This window comes from Globicephala melas, chromosome 4 (assembly GCF_963455315.2).
Source record: "Globicephala melas chromosome 4, mGloMel1.2, whole genome shotgun sequence".
NCBI lineage: Eukaryota > Metazoa > Chordata > Mammalia > Artiodactyla > Delphinidae > Globicephala > Globicephala melas.
The window spans coordinates 60,933,287-60,948,842 of record NC_083317.1 but is presented as its reverse complement, the minus strand read 5'-3'; the positions used below and the strand labels follow the sequence as shown (position 1 = coordinate 60,948,842).

The window sequence follows — 15,556 nt, the reverse complement described above, 5'->3', positions numbered from 1 at the left end:
CCATGTGGTTTTCCACAGCGGCTGTAACATTTTACATTCCCACCAATTGTGTACAAGCATTCTACATTCTCCACATCCCGTCAACACTTGTTATTTTCTGGAGGGTTTTGTTTTGTTTTGTTTGTTTTGATAGTAGTCATCCTAATGAGTACGGGGTAGTATCTCATAGTAGTTTTGATTTGTATTTCCCTAATAATTAGTGATGTTGAGCATCTTTTCATATGTTAATTGGCTATTTGTATATCTTCTTTTGAGAAATGTCTGTTCAAGTGTTTTGCCTATTTTTGAATCAGGGTGTTTGTTTATTTGTTGTTGTTGAGTTTTAGATGTTCTTTGTGTATTCTTGATATCAGTCCCTTATCAGATATATGATTTGCAAATGTTTACTCCTATATGTTCCTTTTTTACACTGTTGATAGTGTCTTTTGATGCACAGATTAAAAAAAATATATTAAGTCCAATTTGTCTACTTTTTCTTTTGTTGCGTGTGCCTTTGGTGTCATATCCAAGAAGCCATTGCTAAATTCAATGTTGTCAAGCTTTTATGCTATGTTTTCTTCTAATGTTTTATAATTTTAGGTCTTGCATTTAGGTCATGGATCCATTTTGAGTAATTTTTGTATATGGTGTTAGGTAAGGGTCCAATTTCATTCTTTTGTATAGGGATATCCAGTTTTCCTAGCACCATTTGTTGAAAAGACTGTCTTTCCCATTGAATGGTCTTGGCACTCTTAATGAAAATCATGTGACCATAATATGTGAGGATTTATTTCTGGACTCTAGTCTATTTTATGGTTCTATATGTCTTTCTTTATGTTCTACCACACTGTTTTGAATACTATAACTTTTTAGTAAGTTTTGACATCAGGAGATATGAGTCCTCCAGCTTCATTCTTCTTTTTCAGGATTATTTTGGCTATTCAAGAATATTGTGTATTTGTCTTTTACCCCATAATTGTTTTTGTATGATGAATAACATGTGATTTTTATACATCAAACATCTGCACTTCTATCCCTAGCAAATATTCTAAAATATTTATGCAACTTGTTCTTTTTTTGTTTTGTTTTGTTTTTGCGGTACGTGGGCCTCTCACTGTTGTGGCCTCTCCCGTTGTGGAGCACAGGCTTCGGACGCGCAGGCTCAGGGGCCATCACGGGCCCAGCCGCTCCGCAGCATGTGGGATCTTCCCAGACCGGGGCACAAACCCGTGTCCCCTGCATCGGCAGGCGGACTCTCAGCTACTGCGCCACCAGGGAAGCCCAGCAACTTGTTCTTTCTTGTAGCTACTATATAACTTATCTCCTCCTGTCTCTTCCCCCCTCCCCATATCTCCTGCATCTACATACTTTCCTTTCCCCATTACTCAGGTTTAAAAAAAAATCACAGGTTTCTTTAAAGAAGAATCACCTATAAAGTGATTTCTTCATAATATCCAATCATATCACTCATTCAACCAATAATTTATTGTGTGCTTACTGTCAAAGCAGTTTTATAGAAAGAACTCAATCTGGACCTTATTACATAAAACATGCTATTATTTTGCCTTTTATTTCACATGAAAAATTCTATAAAATATATTTTTAAAAGGATTAGGACCACCAAATAGGCCCAAGAAGTCATGATTCTTACCACTGGTTAATTTAACTCATTTAAAACAATTGAATTTTCCCACTTCTCTTGAAAGCTCAAAGGGAGACAATTTTGTCTTGATAGTATGACACTAACTTATCTTTTGATAAATATGTTAAAAGCAACCAGTCTGATGTATTCAGGGTTGGATACCATGCCCTAATTTTTGTTGACTAGTGACCTCTAAAACTTATTACATTTGAGCCCACTTAATATCAAATCACCTAATGGAAGCACATTTCTTTCTACCAAATCATTTTGTACTAATTCAGTACAATTTTACCCATTTAATATCAATTGACACTAAACGATTTCCTGTGCAATGTCAATTGAAAATCACTGATTTCCTGCTAATACAGCACTTAGTGTCAATTTCTGTGTGCAGCAAAAGCATTTTTTCAATTAACTACACCATATAATTTTTTGTTTTTAGTTGTTTTCATGTCCCGTAAGACAATAGTTTTGTAAAACAAAGACATAAGAAGGAGAAAAAGATTACTTTCTTCCTTGGCATTTAATAATTTAAATATAATGATTTTATTTCTAACCTATAGGAAGTCAATAGCTTATTGGAAAACTTTGGAATATATCAAGCAATGTTGCAGTAAATTGGCATTAGCAGTAAGTAGTACTGTATGTTTTGGGACATTGCATATACTAGTTTATATGTAGAAAAATGTTTTGACTAACAAAAAAATTCTTACTAGTACCCCCTCTCGTGATTTAGCTCAAGAAGACCTATTATTGAATAGAGATGAGGTCATTTAATATCCTCTTATTAGAAAAATGAGGCAATATTACCTTCACTAATTCATGAAAATTTAGAAAGATCATGGCCTAGCACAGCTAGGTTAACACAGATGAAGCTGTTCTTCTGATGAGATAATAGCAGGTTTACTCAGCAAGTGTGAGTATTTCTGTGTTACTCAGTATGTATCTCCCATTTTGAATGGTGATGGAGAAGGAAGGAAATTGGAGTTGACTTGCCCTGTCCTAGAGAATAAGGAAGAGATATATATAAAAACATAGAAAATTATTCAAAGCTATAAATAAAATAAGTATATATTGAAAGTTTATTCAAATACTAAGCTATTTAGCCAAATACATAATAAGATACCTAATTAGAATAGGGCATGGTCTCTTCCTGTAATAGAGGTCAACATCTGATGAGAGAGAAAGTATTCACAAATGAGAAATAATTAAATAACAATAAACTTTAAGTGATAAATTGTGGGACACAGTCTGTAAGTGGTGTATGTCTTTAGATTTTTTAAAAGATCAATATGTACTGAAGGTGCTCTAGGGTGAATCATTGAGTTCTATACTGAAGGAAGCTTCTGGTCTGTCTTGGCAAGAAGGACAGAATAAACTCTCATTAAGTAGATAAGTTTTTTTTTTTCTTTCAGCCTTTTTATACTGTTTGATCCTTCTTATACTGTTGACATTAGCTCTATTTTTTTTTTGTTTGTTTTTGTTTTTTTGTTTTTTTTTGCTGTATGCGGGCCTCTCACTGTTGTGGCCTCTCCCGTTGTGGAGCACAGGCTCCGGACGCGCAGGCTCAGCGGCCATGGCTCACGGGCCCAGCTGCTCCGCAGCATGTGGAATCTTCCCAGACCAGGGCACGAACCCGCGTCCCCTGCATCGGCAGGCGGACTCTCAACCACTGCGCCACCAGGGAAGCCCGACATTAGCTCTATTTTTGAATAATCCTGATTAAAAGAGATTTCAGCAATATTTCAAAATCATATTTTTCGAATGTGTGGTACATGTTAGTTATAGTGATAGGCACTGGGAATAAGAGAGAAGTAAATATAGTCCTTTCTCTTGAGGAACTTCACTCATAGGAGTGGAATGATATATGCACACACAGATATTAATATATGTAATAATAACTTGATGGTATGCGACAGTATGCTACTGGTAAACAAAGGAAGGCACCTATTGCAGCCTGGAAATTCAGGGAAAACTTCTTGGTGTCTGTGGAGATATAGGAAATGATCCTTGAAAAATGAATAGGAGATGACTAGATGAGGGAGGGAATATCTCTTAGGTCAGAGGGAACTGCGTGAGAAAAAGCATGGAGATTATAAACATGGTGTGTGTTGGAAGCCATTATACCCAAACAAACATATATGTTACAAAGTTGGGATCATAACATATATACTGTTTTGTAACATTTTCTTCATTTAATAGCATACACTGATCATTTTTTCAAAGATTTTTAATTATTTTCACAGGACTTTAAAAATATTGCTACATGGTATTCTGTCACATGTTGCAAATAGTTTTTTCTGAATTTATTATTTGATTTTTTTTTTCCAAGTCAAAAGAGCTTTTATTCATTTTTAAAATATCACATATGAGCCTGGCCTCTTGCGGTTTCTGTAACTGGATCACTCAGATCTTATTCATCAGCCTGCTGAACTGTTCCTTTTTTAGAAACATAGATACCATCCAAAATTTTTCTGATATCCTTGTTTTTTACTGTTGTGGCTTGCTGAATCAAAGCAGCTGAATTTGACACAAGTTCAATGTCATTTCCTTCAAGAATCAACTCATCTTTTTGGGCTTGAGATACTGAACAAGCAACACCTGGCCTCATCTGAACCCTGCGGATGTATTTTTCACCCAAAAAAATTCGGATTTCAACAAGAGAACCATTCTCCTGAATAACAACGTTGATGGGGAAGTGAGCATACACAGACCTCATCTTGTAACGGAAGCCCAGTGTAACACCCTTGATCATGTTCTGTACATGACTACAGATAGTGCGAACAGTGGCCAGTTCCTTCCTATTCCCCCACCATTTGTCAACCCGGAGCCTCTTCTTTTTCTTCCCAAGGAGACTGAGTTCTACATTTATGTGATTAAAGTCCCTCCGCAGGGTGCCTCTGGGGCCCTTCACAATAACTGTGCGTCCCTTCAGAGTAATGTCGACTAGGAGAGAACGTATTCGTGAGGTCTCGGAACAAGGTATATAGAGCGTGTAGTAAAGATGTAAGAAAAATGCAAGCACCAAGTCTCGTACCATTTTCTGGAATGTCGACAGTCTGATTGCTGAGAATGGTCTTCATTCTCGCAGTAGATGCGGCAAAGAGCTATTATTTGACTTTTAATGTTGTTTGTTTTTGCTATATAGAACTTTTCATTTTTTATACGTTCAAATCTACTATTTTTTAAAAAACCTGCTATATTTTCCTAATGGCTTCTGCCTTCACTCTTATGCTTAGAAAGACCTCTCCCACTTAGATTAAAAATCTTCCTATATTTGCTTCTAGTTCTTTTATGGTTTCATTGTTTACATATAACTCTTTAAACCATCTGGAATTTTATTTTGATATACAGTGTGAGATAGGCTCTAAATTTACTCTGTTCTAAATATTTAACCAGTTGTCCCAGCACCATCAATTGAAAAATCTATGTTTTCCCCGTTGATTTGAAATGCATTATTTATCATATGCTAAATACTTAATTTACAAATGGGTTTGTTTCATGCCTTTCTATTCCATTTCCAGCCTTTCTATTTTTTCTCTTCAGTTCTTTCAGTTTCTGTATTCTTTACTTGGACTATGCTATTTTAACAATTGTGGCTTTTACAATTACAGTTTAAACCTGTTAATGAGAGTCCCCTTTTATTATTTTTTCATTTTATAAAATTATTGACTATTTTCATCCAGTAATTTCTTCCATAATAACTTTAGAATAACTTAATCATGGTCCCTGCCCCCCACTCCCCTACACCTCCTGCCCAACTTTCAATTTCATTGGACTTCTAATAGGGGTTGCACTACATTTATGAGCCTTTTGGGGAGAAATGACATATAGGTTTATTAGGTCGAAAAACTAGAATTGAAACTTTAGTTAAAGGGTCCATTTTAGTTATAGTGACTATACATTACACCTGTAAAGAAATGCCTGTGTTTGACAACAGGTGTTTTTTGTTGTTATTGTTTTGGTTTGGGGATTTTTTTTTTGCTCTTGTTATTTTTGCTTTTTATTTTCTATATTTTTCTTTTTATAAACCCACATGTGTTTTTCACATTGAAAAATAAATTCTTTAAATTTTTTTGTTTACCTAATCAATGAACAGAAGTGAGAAAAGAAGGGAGAGATTTTGCTAAAGGGAGGCACAGGTCAAGGGGATTTGCATTAGGATGAAGGTGATTTACATGTTCTGAAAAATAAGGAGCCAGTAAAGAAGACACTGAAGATAAGGGGAGAGAAGTGATAATTGATAGAGCAAAGTCTCAGAGATTTTAGGAGGGTATAAAAATCAAGTATACAAGTGGAGGGATTGACCTCAAGTAGAAGGATAATGATAGTGGATTGGAAGATAAATAAATGAAAATACAACATGCATTGAGTCTATCTCATTGTCACAATAACTCCGTGATTAGGTATTATTGTTCTACGGATGAGGAAATTGAGTTCTAAAGATACTAGGTGAAGAACAATTAACTTTCAGAAAACTTTGGTGAGATAAGATCTGAGATTCGTACAATTGAAGTGAGACATTTATATATTAATGATGAAATGATTTCAGACTACCAGGAGTTATTTGGGATAGATTGTCAGTAAGCATAGTACAGTGAACAGCAGAAAGTGGATGAGGGAGAATCGTCATAAATAGTCCTAGTGAGAATGGACCTTATTTAACTTACTTCAATTTTCTCCATTTTAAAATATCTTGCCTTGACCCCCAAACTAAACATTAGTTATTTCTTAAGCTTCCCATTGAAGCTTGAAATCTGTAAAAATACTCATTCCTGTGTCTTCCATGTCTCTCATTAAATGTCTCTGGATATTGAGATATATCCCTGACTTTGTAACATTCCTTTACATCAGTGTGTTTTTCTGTTTATACAATCTTCAATCTATCCACTTAAATTTATTATGCCAATTACTTTGGGTTAGGCATTGTTAACATTGGTGACACAAATATAGAAGAGGTTTCAACTATTAATGCAGACTCCTTCATTATGGTATTGCAGAATCTGTAAAATTTCATGTCATAGGAGAATCGGGAAATATTTATGCAAAATATTCACATAGGTATCAAGCCTGGGAGCAAACACAGAACTTATTCTGATTTAAACCCTTCATTTTACAGGGGAGAAAACCTAAGTTCACAGATATTAAATTATTTTTTCCTATAAGAATTACATTAAATAATCTGTGTTTTCCTCAATAGGTACAATTTTGATTATGTGATTCAATGAATCATTTTTTTGATATATTTAAATATGTCTGATTTTATTTTACTCCTATTATTGTGAGAATCATGCATTTCCAATTAAAAAACAGTCCTGTGCTAAATTTTGTATCTGAAGTAAACCTTCATAATAACATCAAACAATAAGGCAAACTTTTATAATTTTAAATCAATATAGTCCCTTTTAGTAACAGTAGCTACGAACAGTAACTACTACTACTAGCAATCGTAATTAGATATAATTGTATTTCCTAAGTGAATAAATATGCAGCATGCTGTTTGTTTAAAAATAATAATGTCAAGGCATATAAAGGCACGTTTTATGTGGAATTTTTAACCCCTTGCTGTTGTGATTGAAGTGTATGAGGAGGTTCTTCTTAAAATTTCTTTCAAAACAGGTAACTATACAGTTAAAATTCCCGGCATTAGCAACCAGTTCCTTTCAAATAGAATGACTTACTAATACGCAAAAGAGATGTGATGTACATGCTTTACTCTTTTAATATCCAGTGTGACTTAATTTGTGAGACTGTTTTCCCAAGACACCTATCAGGAGGTATGTCTTGAGGGGAAAGATGGGATTAACCAATAGGTAAGTTTTTTTTTTTTTTTAACATCTTTTTTGGAGTATAATTGCTTGAAAATGGTGTGTTAGTTTCTCCTTTATAGCAAAGTGAATCAGTATACATATACATATATCCCCATATCTCTTCCCTCTTGCATCCCCCTCCCTCCCACCCTCCCTATCCCACCCCTCTAGGTGGTCACAAAGCACAGAGCTGATCTCCCTGTGCTATGCACCTGCTTCCCACTAGCTATCTATTTTACGTTTGGTAGTGTATATATGTCCATGCCACTCTCTCACTTTGTCCCAGCTTACCTTTCCCCTCCCCATATCCTCAAGTCCATTCTCTAGTAGGTCTGCGTCTTTATTCCCGTCTTGCCCCTAGGTTCTTCATGAGCATTTATTTTTAGATTCCATATATATGTGTTAGCATATGGTATTTGTTTTTCTCTTTCTGACTTACTTCACTCTCTATGACAGACTCTAGGTCCATCCACCTCACTACAAATAACTCAATTTCGTTTCTTTGTATATATGTGCCACATCTTTTTTATCCATTCATCTGTCGATGGACACCTAGGTTGGTTCCATGTCCTGGCTATTGTAAACAGAGCTGCAATGAACATTGTGGTACATGACTCTTTTTGAATTATGGTTTTTGCAGGGTATATGCCCAGTAGTGAGATTGCTGGGTCAAATGGTAGTTCTATTTTTAGTTTTTTAAGGAAACTCCATACTGTTCTCCATAGTGGCTGTAGCAATTTACATTCCCACCAACAGAGGGTTCCCTTTTCTCCACACCCTCTCCAGCATTTATTGTTTGTAGATTTTTTGATGATGACCATTCTGACCAGTGTGAGATGATATCACATTGTAGTTTTGATTTGCATTTTTCTAATGATTAATGATGTTGAGCATTCTTTCATGTGTTTGTTGGCCATCTGTATGTCTTCTTTGGAGAAATGTCTATTTAGGTCTTCTGCCCATTTTTGGATTGGATTGTTTGTTCTTTTGATATTGAGCAGCATGAGCTGCGTGTAAATTTTGGAGATTAATCTTTTGTCAGTTGCTTCATTGGCAAATATTTTCTCCCATTCTGAGGGTTGTCTTTTCGTCTTGTTTATGTTTTCCTTTGCTCTGCAAAAGGTTTTAAGTTTCATTAGGTCCCATTTGTTTATTTTTGTTTTTATTTCCATTTCTCTAGGAGGTGGGTCAAAAAGGATCTTGCTGTGATTTATGTCCTGGAGTGTTCTGCCTATGTTTTCCTCTAAGAGTTTAATAGTGTCTGACCTTACAGTTAGGTCTTTAATCCAGTTTGAGCTTATTTTTGTATATGGTGTTAGGGAGTGTTCTAATTTCATACTTTTACATGTACCTGTCCAGTTTTCCCAGCATGACTTATTGAAGAGCTATCTTTTCTCCATTGTATATTCTTGCCTCCTTTATCAAAGATAAGGTGACCATATGTGCATGGGTTTATCTCTGGGCTTTCTATCCTGTTCCATTGATCTATCTTTCTGTTTTTGTGCCAGTACCATACTGTCTTGATTACTGTAGCTTTGTAGTATAGTCTGAAACCAGGGAGCCTGATTCCTCCAGCTCCATTTTTCTTTCTCAAGATTGCTTTGGCTATTTGGTGTCTTTTGTCTTTCCATACAAATTGTGAAATTTTTTGTTCTAGTTCTGTGAAAAATGCCAGTGGTAGTTTGATAGGGATTGCATTGAATTTGTAGATTGCTCTGGGTAGTAGAGTCATTTTCACAATGTTGATTCTTCCAATCCAAGAACATGGTATATTTAGCCATCTATTTGTACCATCTTTAATTTCTTTCATCAGTTTCTTATAATTTTCTGCATAAGGGTCTTTTGTCTCCTTGGGTAGGTTTATTCCTAGATATTGTATTCTTTTTGTTGCAGTGGTAAATGGCAGTGTTTTCTTAATTTCACTTTCAGATTTTTCATCATTAGTTTATAGGAATGCAAGAGATTTCTGTGCATTCATTTTGTATCCTGCTACTTTACCAAATTCATTGATTAGCTCTAGGAGTTTTATGGTAGCATCTTAAGATTCTCTATGTATAGTATCATGTCATCTGCAAACAGTGACAGCTTTACTTCTTCTTTTCCAATTTGGACTCCTTTTATTTATTTTTTCTTTTCTGATTGCTGTGGCTAAAACTTCCGAAACTATGTTGAATAATAGTGGTGAGAGTGGACAACCTTTTCTCGTTCCTGATCTTAGTGGAAATGGTTTCAGTTTTTCACCATTGAGGATGATGTTGGCTGTGGGTTTATGATATATGGCCTTTATTATGTTGAGGTAAGTTCCCTGTATGCCTACTTTCTGGAGGGTTTATATCATAAATGGGTGTTGAATTTTGTTGTAAACTTTCTCTGCATCTATTAGGATGATCATATGGTTTTCCTCCTTCCATTTGTTAATATGGTGTATCAATTGATTGATTTGCGTATATTGAAGAATGCTTGCATTCCTGGGATAAACCCTACTTTATCATGGTGTATGATCCTTTTAATGTGCTGTTGGATTCTGTTTGCTAGTATTTTGTTGAGGATATTTGCATCTATATTCATCAGTGATATTGGCCTGTAGTTTTCTTTCTTTGTGACATCTTTGTCTGGTTTTGGTGTCAGGGTGATGGTGGCCTCGTAGTGTGTGTTTGGGAGTGTTCCTCCCTCTGCTGTATTCTGGAAGATTTTGAGAAGGATAGGTGTTAGCTCTTCTCTGAGTGTTTGATAGAATTCGCCTGTGAAGCCATCTGGTCCTGGGCTTTTGTTTGTTGGAAGATTTTTAATCACAGTCTCAATTTCAATGCTTGGGATTGCTTTGTTTATATTTTCTGTTTCTTCCTGGTTCAGTTTTGGAAGGTTGTGCATTTCTAAGAATTTGTCCACTTCTTCCAGGTTGTCCATTTTATTGGCATAGAGTTGCTTGTAGTAATCTCTTATGATCCTTTGTATTTCTGCCATGTCAGTTGTTACTTCTCCTGTTTCATTTGTAATTCTATTGATTTGAGTCTTCTCCCTTTTTTTCTTGATGAGTCTGGCTAATGCTTTATCTATTTTGTTTATTTGCTCAAATAACCAGCTTTTAGTTTTATTGATGTTTGCTATAGTTTCCTTCATTTCTTTTTCATTTTTTTCTAACCTGATCTTTATGATTTCTTTCCTTCTGCTAACTTTGGTGTTTTTTTTGTTCTTCTTTCTCTAATTAGTTTACGTGTAAGGTTACGTTGTTTATTTGAGATGTTTCTTGTTTCTTCATGTAGGACTGTATTGCTATACACTCCCTCTTAGAACTGCTTTGGCTGCATCCCATAGGTTTTGAGTCTTTGTGTTTTCATTGTCATTTGTTTCTAGGTATTATTTGATTTCCTCTTTGATTTCTTTTTTCTTTTTTTTTTTTTTTTTTTTGCGGTATGTGGGCTAAGAACTGCTGTGGCCTCTCCCGTTGCGGAGCACCAGCTCCGGACGTGCAGGCTCAGCGGCCATGGCTCACGGGGCCAGCTGCTCCATGGCATGTGGGATCTCCCCAGACCGGGACACGAACCCGTGTCCCCTGCATCGGCAGGCGGACTCTCAACCACTGCACCACCAGGGAAGTCCCTCTTTGATTTCTTCAGTGATCTCTTGGTTATCAAGTAGTGTATTGTTTAGCTTCCAAATGTTTGTATTTTTTACAGTTTTTTTTCCTGTAATTGATACTTAGTCCATAGCATTGTGGTCGGAAAAGATACTTGATACGATTTCAATTTTCTTAAATTTACCAAGGCTTGATTTGTGATCCAGGATATGATCTGTCCTGGGGAATGTTCCATGAGCACTTGAGAAGAAAGTGTATTCTTTTGTTTTTAGATGGAATGTCTTATAATAAATCCATCTTGTTTAATGTATCATTTAAAGCTGGTGTTTCCTTATGTAGTTACATTTTGGATGATCTGTCCATTGGTAAAAGTGGAGTGTTAAAGTCCCCTACTATGATTATGTTACTGTCGATTTTTCCTTTTATGGCTGTTCGTATTTGCCTTATGTATTGAGGTGCTACTATGTTGGGTGCATAAGTATTTGCAACTGTTATATGTTCTTCTTGAATTGATCCCTTGTTCATTATGTAGTGTCCTTCTTTGTCTCTTGTAATAGTCTTTGTTTTAAAGTCTATTTTGTCTGATATGAGAATTGCTACTCTAGCTTTCTTTTGATTTCCATTTGAATGGAATATATTTTTCCATCCCCTCACTTTCAATCTATATGTGTCCCTAGGTCTGAAGTGGGTCTCTTGTAGATAGCATATATACGGGTCTTAGTTTTGTATCCAGCCAGCCAGTCTATGTCTTTTGGTTGGAGTATTTAATCCATTTACTTTTAAGGTAATTATTGATATGTATGTCCCTATTACCATTTTCTTAATTGGTTTTGGTTTGTTATTGTAGGTCTTTTCCTTCTTTTGTGTTTCCTGTCTAGAGGCTCCTTTAGCATTTGTTGTGAAGCTGGTTTGGTGGTGCTGAATTCTCTTAGCTTTTGCTTGTCTGTAAAGGTTTTAATTTCTCCATCAAATCTGAATGAGATCCTTGCTGGGTAGAGTAATCTTGGTTGTAAGTTTTTCCCCTTCATCACTTTAAATATGTCCTGCCACTCCCTTCTGGCTAGCAGAGTTTCTGCTGAAAGATCAACTGTTAACCTTATTGGGATTCCCTTGTATATTATTTGTTGTTTTTCCCGTGCTGCTTTTAATATTTTTTCTTTGTATTTAATTTTTGATAGTTTGATTAATATGTGTTTTGGCGTGTTTCTCCTTGCATTTATCCTGTATGGGACTCTCTGTGCTTCCTGGACTTGATTAACTATATCCTTTCCCATATTAGGGAATTTTTCAACTATAATCTCTTCAAATATTTTCTCAGTTCCTTTCTTTTTCTTCTGGGACCCCTATAATTCGAATGTTGTTGCATTTAATGTTGTCCCAGAAGTCTCTGAGACTGTCTTCAATTCTTTTCATTTTTTTTCTTTATTCTGCTCTGCAGTTGTTATTTCCACTATTTTATCTTCCAGGTTGCCTATCCGTTCTTCTGACTCAGTTATTGTGCTATTGATCCATTCTAGAGAATATTTAATTGCTTTTATTGTGTTGTTCATCACTGTTTGTTTGCTGTTTAGTTCTTCTAGGTCCTTGTTAAACGTTTCTTCTATTTTCTCCATTGTATTTCCAAGATTTTGTATCATCTTTACTATCATTATTCTGAATTCTTTTTCATGTAGAATGCCTGTTTCCTCTTCATTTGTTAGTTCTGGTGGGTTTTTACCTTGGTCCTTCATCTGCTGTGTGTTTCTCTGTCTTCTCATTTTGCTTAACTTACTGTGTTTGGGGTCTCCTTTTCGCAGGCTGCAGGTTCATAGTTCCCATTGTTTTTGGTGTCTGTCCCCAGTGGCTAAGGTTGGTTCAGTGAGTTGTGTAGGCCTCCCAGTGGAGGGGACTATTGCCTGTGTTCTGGTGGATGAGGCTGGATCTTGTCTTTCTGGTGGGCAGGTCCACATCTGGTGGTGTGTTTTGGTGTATCTGTGGCCTTATTATGATTTTAGGCAGCCTTTCTGCTAATGGGTGTGGTTGTGTTCCTGTCTTTCTAGTTGTTTGGCATAGGGTGTCCAGCACTGTAGCTTGCTGGTTGTTGAGTAGAGCTGGGTCTTGGCATTGAGATGGAGATCTGTGTGGGATTTTCATCATTTGATATTAACGTGGAGCTGGGAGGTCTCTTGTGTACCAATGTCCTGAACTAGGCTCTCCCACCTCAGAGGCACAGCCCTGATGCCTGGCTGGAGCACCAAGAGCCTGTTAACCACACGGCTCAGAATAAAAGGGAGAAAAAAAAGAGAGAAAGAAAGAGGAAGATAAAATAAATAAAATAAAATAAAGTTATTAAAATAAAAATAAGAAATAATTATTAAAAACAATTTTTTAAAGTATTAAAAGAAAATAAAAGAAAGAAGAGAGCAACCAAACCAAAAAACAAATCCACCAATGATAACAAGTGTTAAAGACTATACAAAAAAACAAAAAAAATACCAGAGATACAGAACCTTAGGATAAATGGTAAAAGCAAAGCTGTACAGACAAAATCACACACAGATGCATACACATAGACACTCACAAACAGCGGAAAAGGAAAAAAAATATATCATTGCTCCCAAAGTCCACCGCCTCAATTTTGGGCTGATTTATTGTCTCTTCATGTATTCCAAAGATGCAGCGTACATCAAGTTGATTGTGGGGTTTTAATCCACTGCTCCTGAGGCAGCTGGGAGAGATTTCCCTTTCTCTTCTTTGTTTGCACAGCTCCTGGGGTTCAGCTTTGGATGTGGCCCCATCTCTGCATGTACGTCGCCTGAGGGCATATGTTCTTCGCTCAGACAGGATGGTGTTAAAGGAGCAGCTGATTCGGGGGCTGTGGCTCACTCAGGCCAGGGAGAGGGAGGGGTACGGATGCAGGGCGAGCCTTCAGCGGCAGAGGCCAGCGTGACATTGCAACAGCCTGAGGCGCGCCGTGTGTTCTCCCGGGGAAGTTGTCACTGGATCACGGGACCCTGGCAGTGGCAGGCTGCACAGGCTCCCAGGAGGGGAGGTGTGGAAAGTGACCTGTGCTCGCACACAGGCTTCTTGGTGGCTGCAGCAGCAGCCTTAGCATCTCATGCCCATCTCTGGGGTCTGCGCTGATAGCCACAGCTCGCGCCCGTCTCTGGCACTCCTTTAAGTGGCACTTTTAATCCCCTTTCCTCGTGCACTAGGAGATAGGGGCCAGAGAAAGTCTCTTGCCTCTTTGGCATCTCCAGACTTTTTCCCAGACTCCCTCCCGGCTAGCTGTGGTGCACCAGCCCCTTCAGGCTGTGTTCAAGCAGCCAACCCCAGTCCTCTCCCTGGGATCTGACCTCCGAAGCAAAGCCAGAGCCTCAGCTCCCAGCCCCCACCCTTCCCGGTGGGTGAGCAGACAAGCCTCTCGGGCTGGTGAGTGCTGGTTGGCACCAATCCTCTGTGCGGGAATCTCTCCACTTTGCCCTCTGCACCCCTGTTGCTGCGCTCTCCTCCGTGGCTCCGAAGCTTCACCCCTCCGCCACCCACAGTCTTCACCCGCGAATGGGCTTCGTATTGCGTGGAAACCTTTCCTCCTTCACAGCTCCCTCCCACTGGTGCTGGTTCCGTCCCTATTCTTTTGTCTCTGTTTTTTCTTTTTTCTTTTGCCCTACCCAGGTACGTGGGGAGGTTCTTGCCTTTTGTGAGGTCTGAGGTCTTCTGCCAACGTTCAGTCAGTGTTCTCTAGGAGTTGTTCCACGTGTAGATGTATTTATGATGTATATGTGGGAAGGAAGGTGATCTCCACATCTTACTATTCTGCCATCTTGAAGCTCCTCCCCAATAGGTAAGTTTTAATGAGGAGGAGGGGTAGATTCCAAGTACAGGGAAAATCTAAGGGACAAAGTAGAGGAGTCTAAGTAGCCGTATGTGTAATGAGGATTGCAATCTGTTCTTACTTCCATTAAGGGCCTTATCAAATTATATTGCAGTTACATTCCTGCCTCTCCACCTAGGTTGTAAACTTTTCCATGTCACAGAAGACATATTTCATGTCTTTGTCAATAGCATCTACTGTAGTTCCTGGCAAATAATTAGGGTTCAGTAAATATTTATTGAATAACTAAAGGAAAAAAGGAGAATCTAGGAGATCAGGTTTATCACAAGGAAGAAAAAGAGAGAATCTGAAGACAAACACTATCAGGTACTTTTTTTTGCCTTGACCAACTTTGCGTTATGCCAACAGTAGATCTCTGATTTAGTCCTGCAAGAAGTGGACAACTATAGAAGTTTTTTTGTGTACTACAAATTAGGCTGTGTAGCATAGTTGGGAAATAGGATGTAGATAACAAATATAAATGACTAGTTCTCTTAAAAATAATTTAATAAAATACGTTTATCTCTAAATTAGTAGTCTTTTAGTATTTGATTCAGAAAGGAGATATAACTTGGAATCATCATTAAAATCCTAACTGAGCTTGCATGATTGAATTAGCAGTGCTTGGAAGTATTGTTTAGTAATGTTCTGAAAGGAAAGAAAATTTGCTTTATTTTAGCATTATTCCCACCACC

At 37.3% G+C, this 15,556-nt stretch overlaps 2 protein-coding genes across 7 annotated transcripts in view; one reads left to right on the top strand and one right to left on the bottom strand.

The window, feature by feature from the left end:
* ZBTB20 (zinc finger and BTB domain containing 20) overlaps positions 1-15,556 on the top strand; it is an 809,727-nt gene that overhangs the window by 121,956 nt on the left and 672,215 nt on the right. The gene's annotated exons all lie outside the window — the stretch shown is intronic.
* On the bottom strand, positions 3,947-4,721 carry LOC115853586 (large ribosomal subunit protein uL6-like). The gene is made up of 2 exons (XM_030857045.3): positions 4,659-4,721; positions 3,947-4,567 (listed from the first exon to the last, which is right to left on the bottom strand). Exons 1-2 carry the CDS (start codon positions 4,702-4,704, stop codon positions 4,035-4,037), a joined length of 579 nt encoding a protein of 192 aa, XP_030712905.1. The 5' UTR covers positions 4,705-4,721; the 3' UTR covers positions 3,947-4,034.

Coding starts and splice junctions, on each gene's coding strand:
- LOC115853586 (XM_030857045.3), bottom strand. CDS start 4,704: ATGAAGACCATTCTCAGCAATCAGACTGTCGACATTCCAGAAAATG. Junction 4,568..4,658: donor TGTCGACATTCCAGAAAATG/GTACGAGACTTG, acceptor GTTCTCTCCTAG/TCGACATTACTCTGAAGGGA.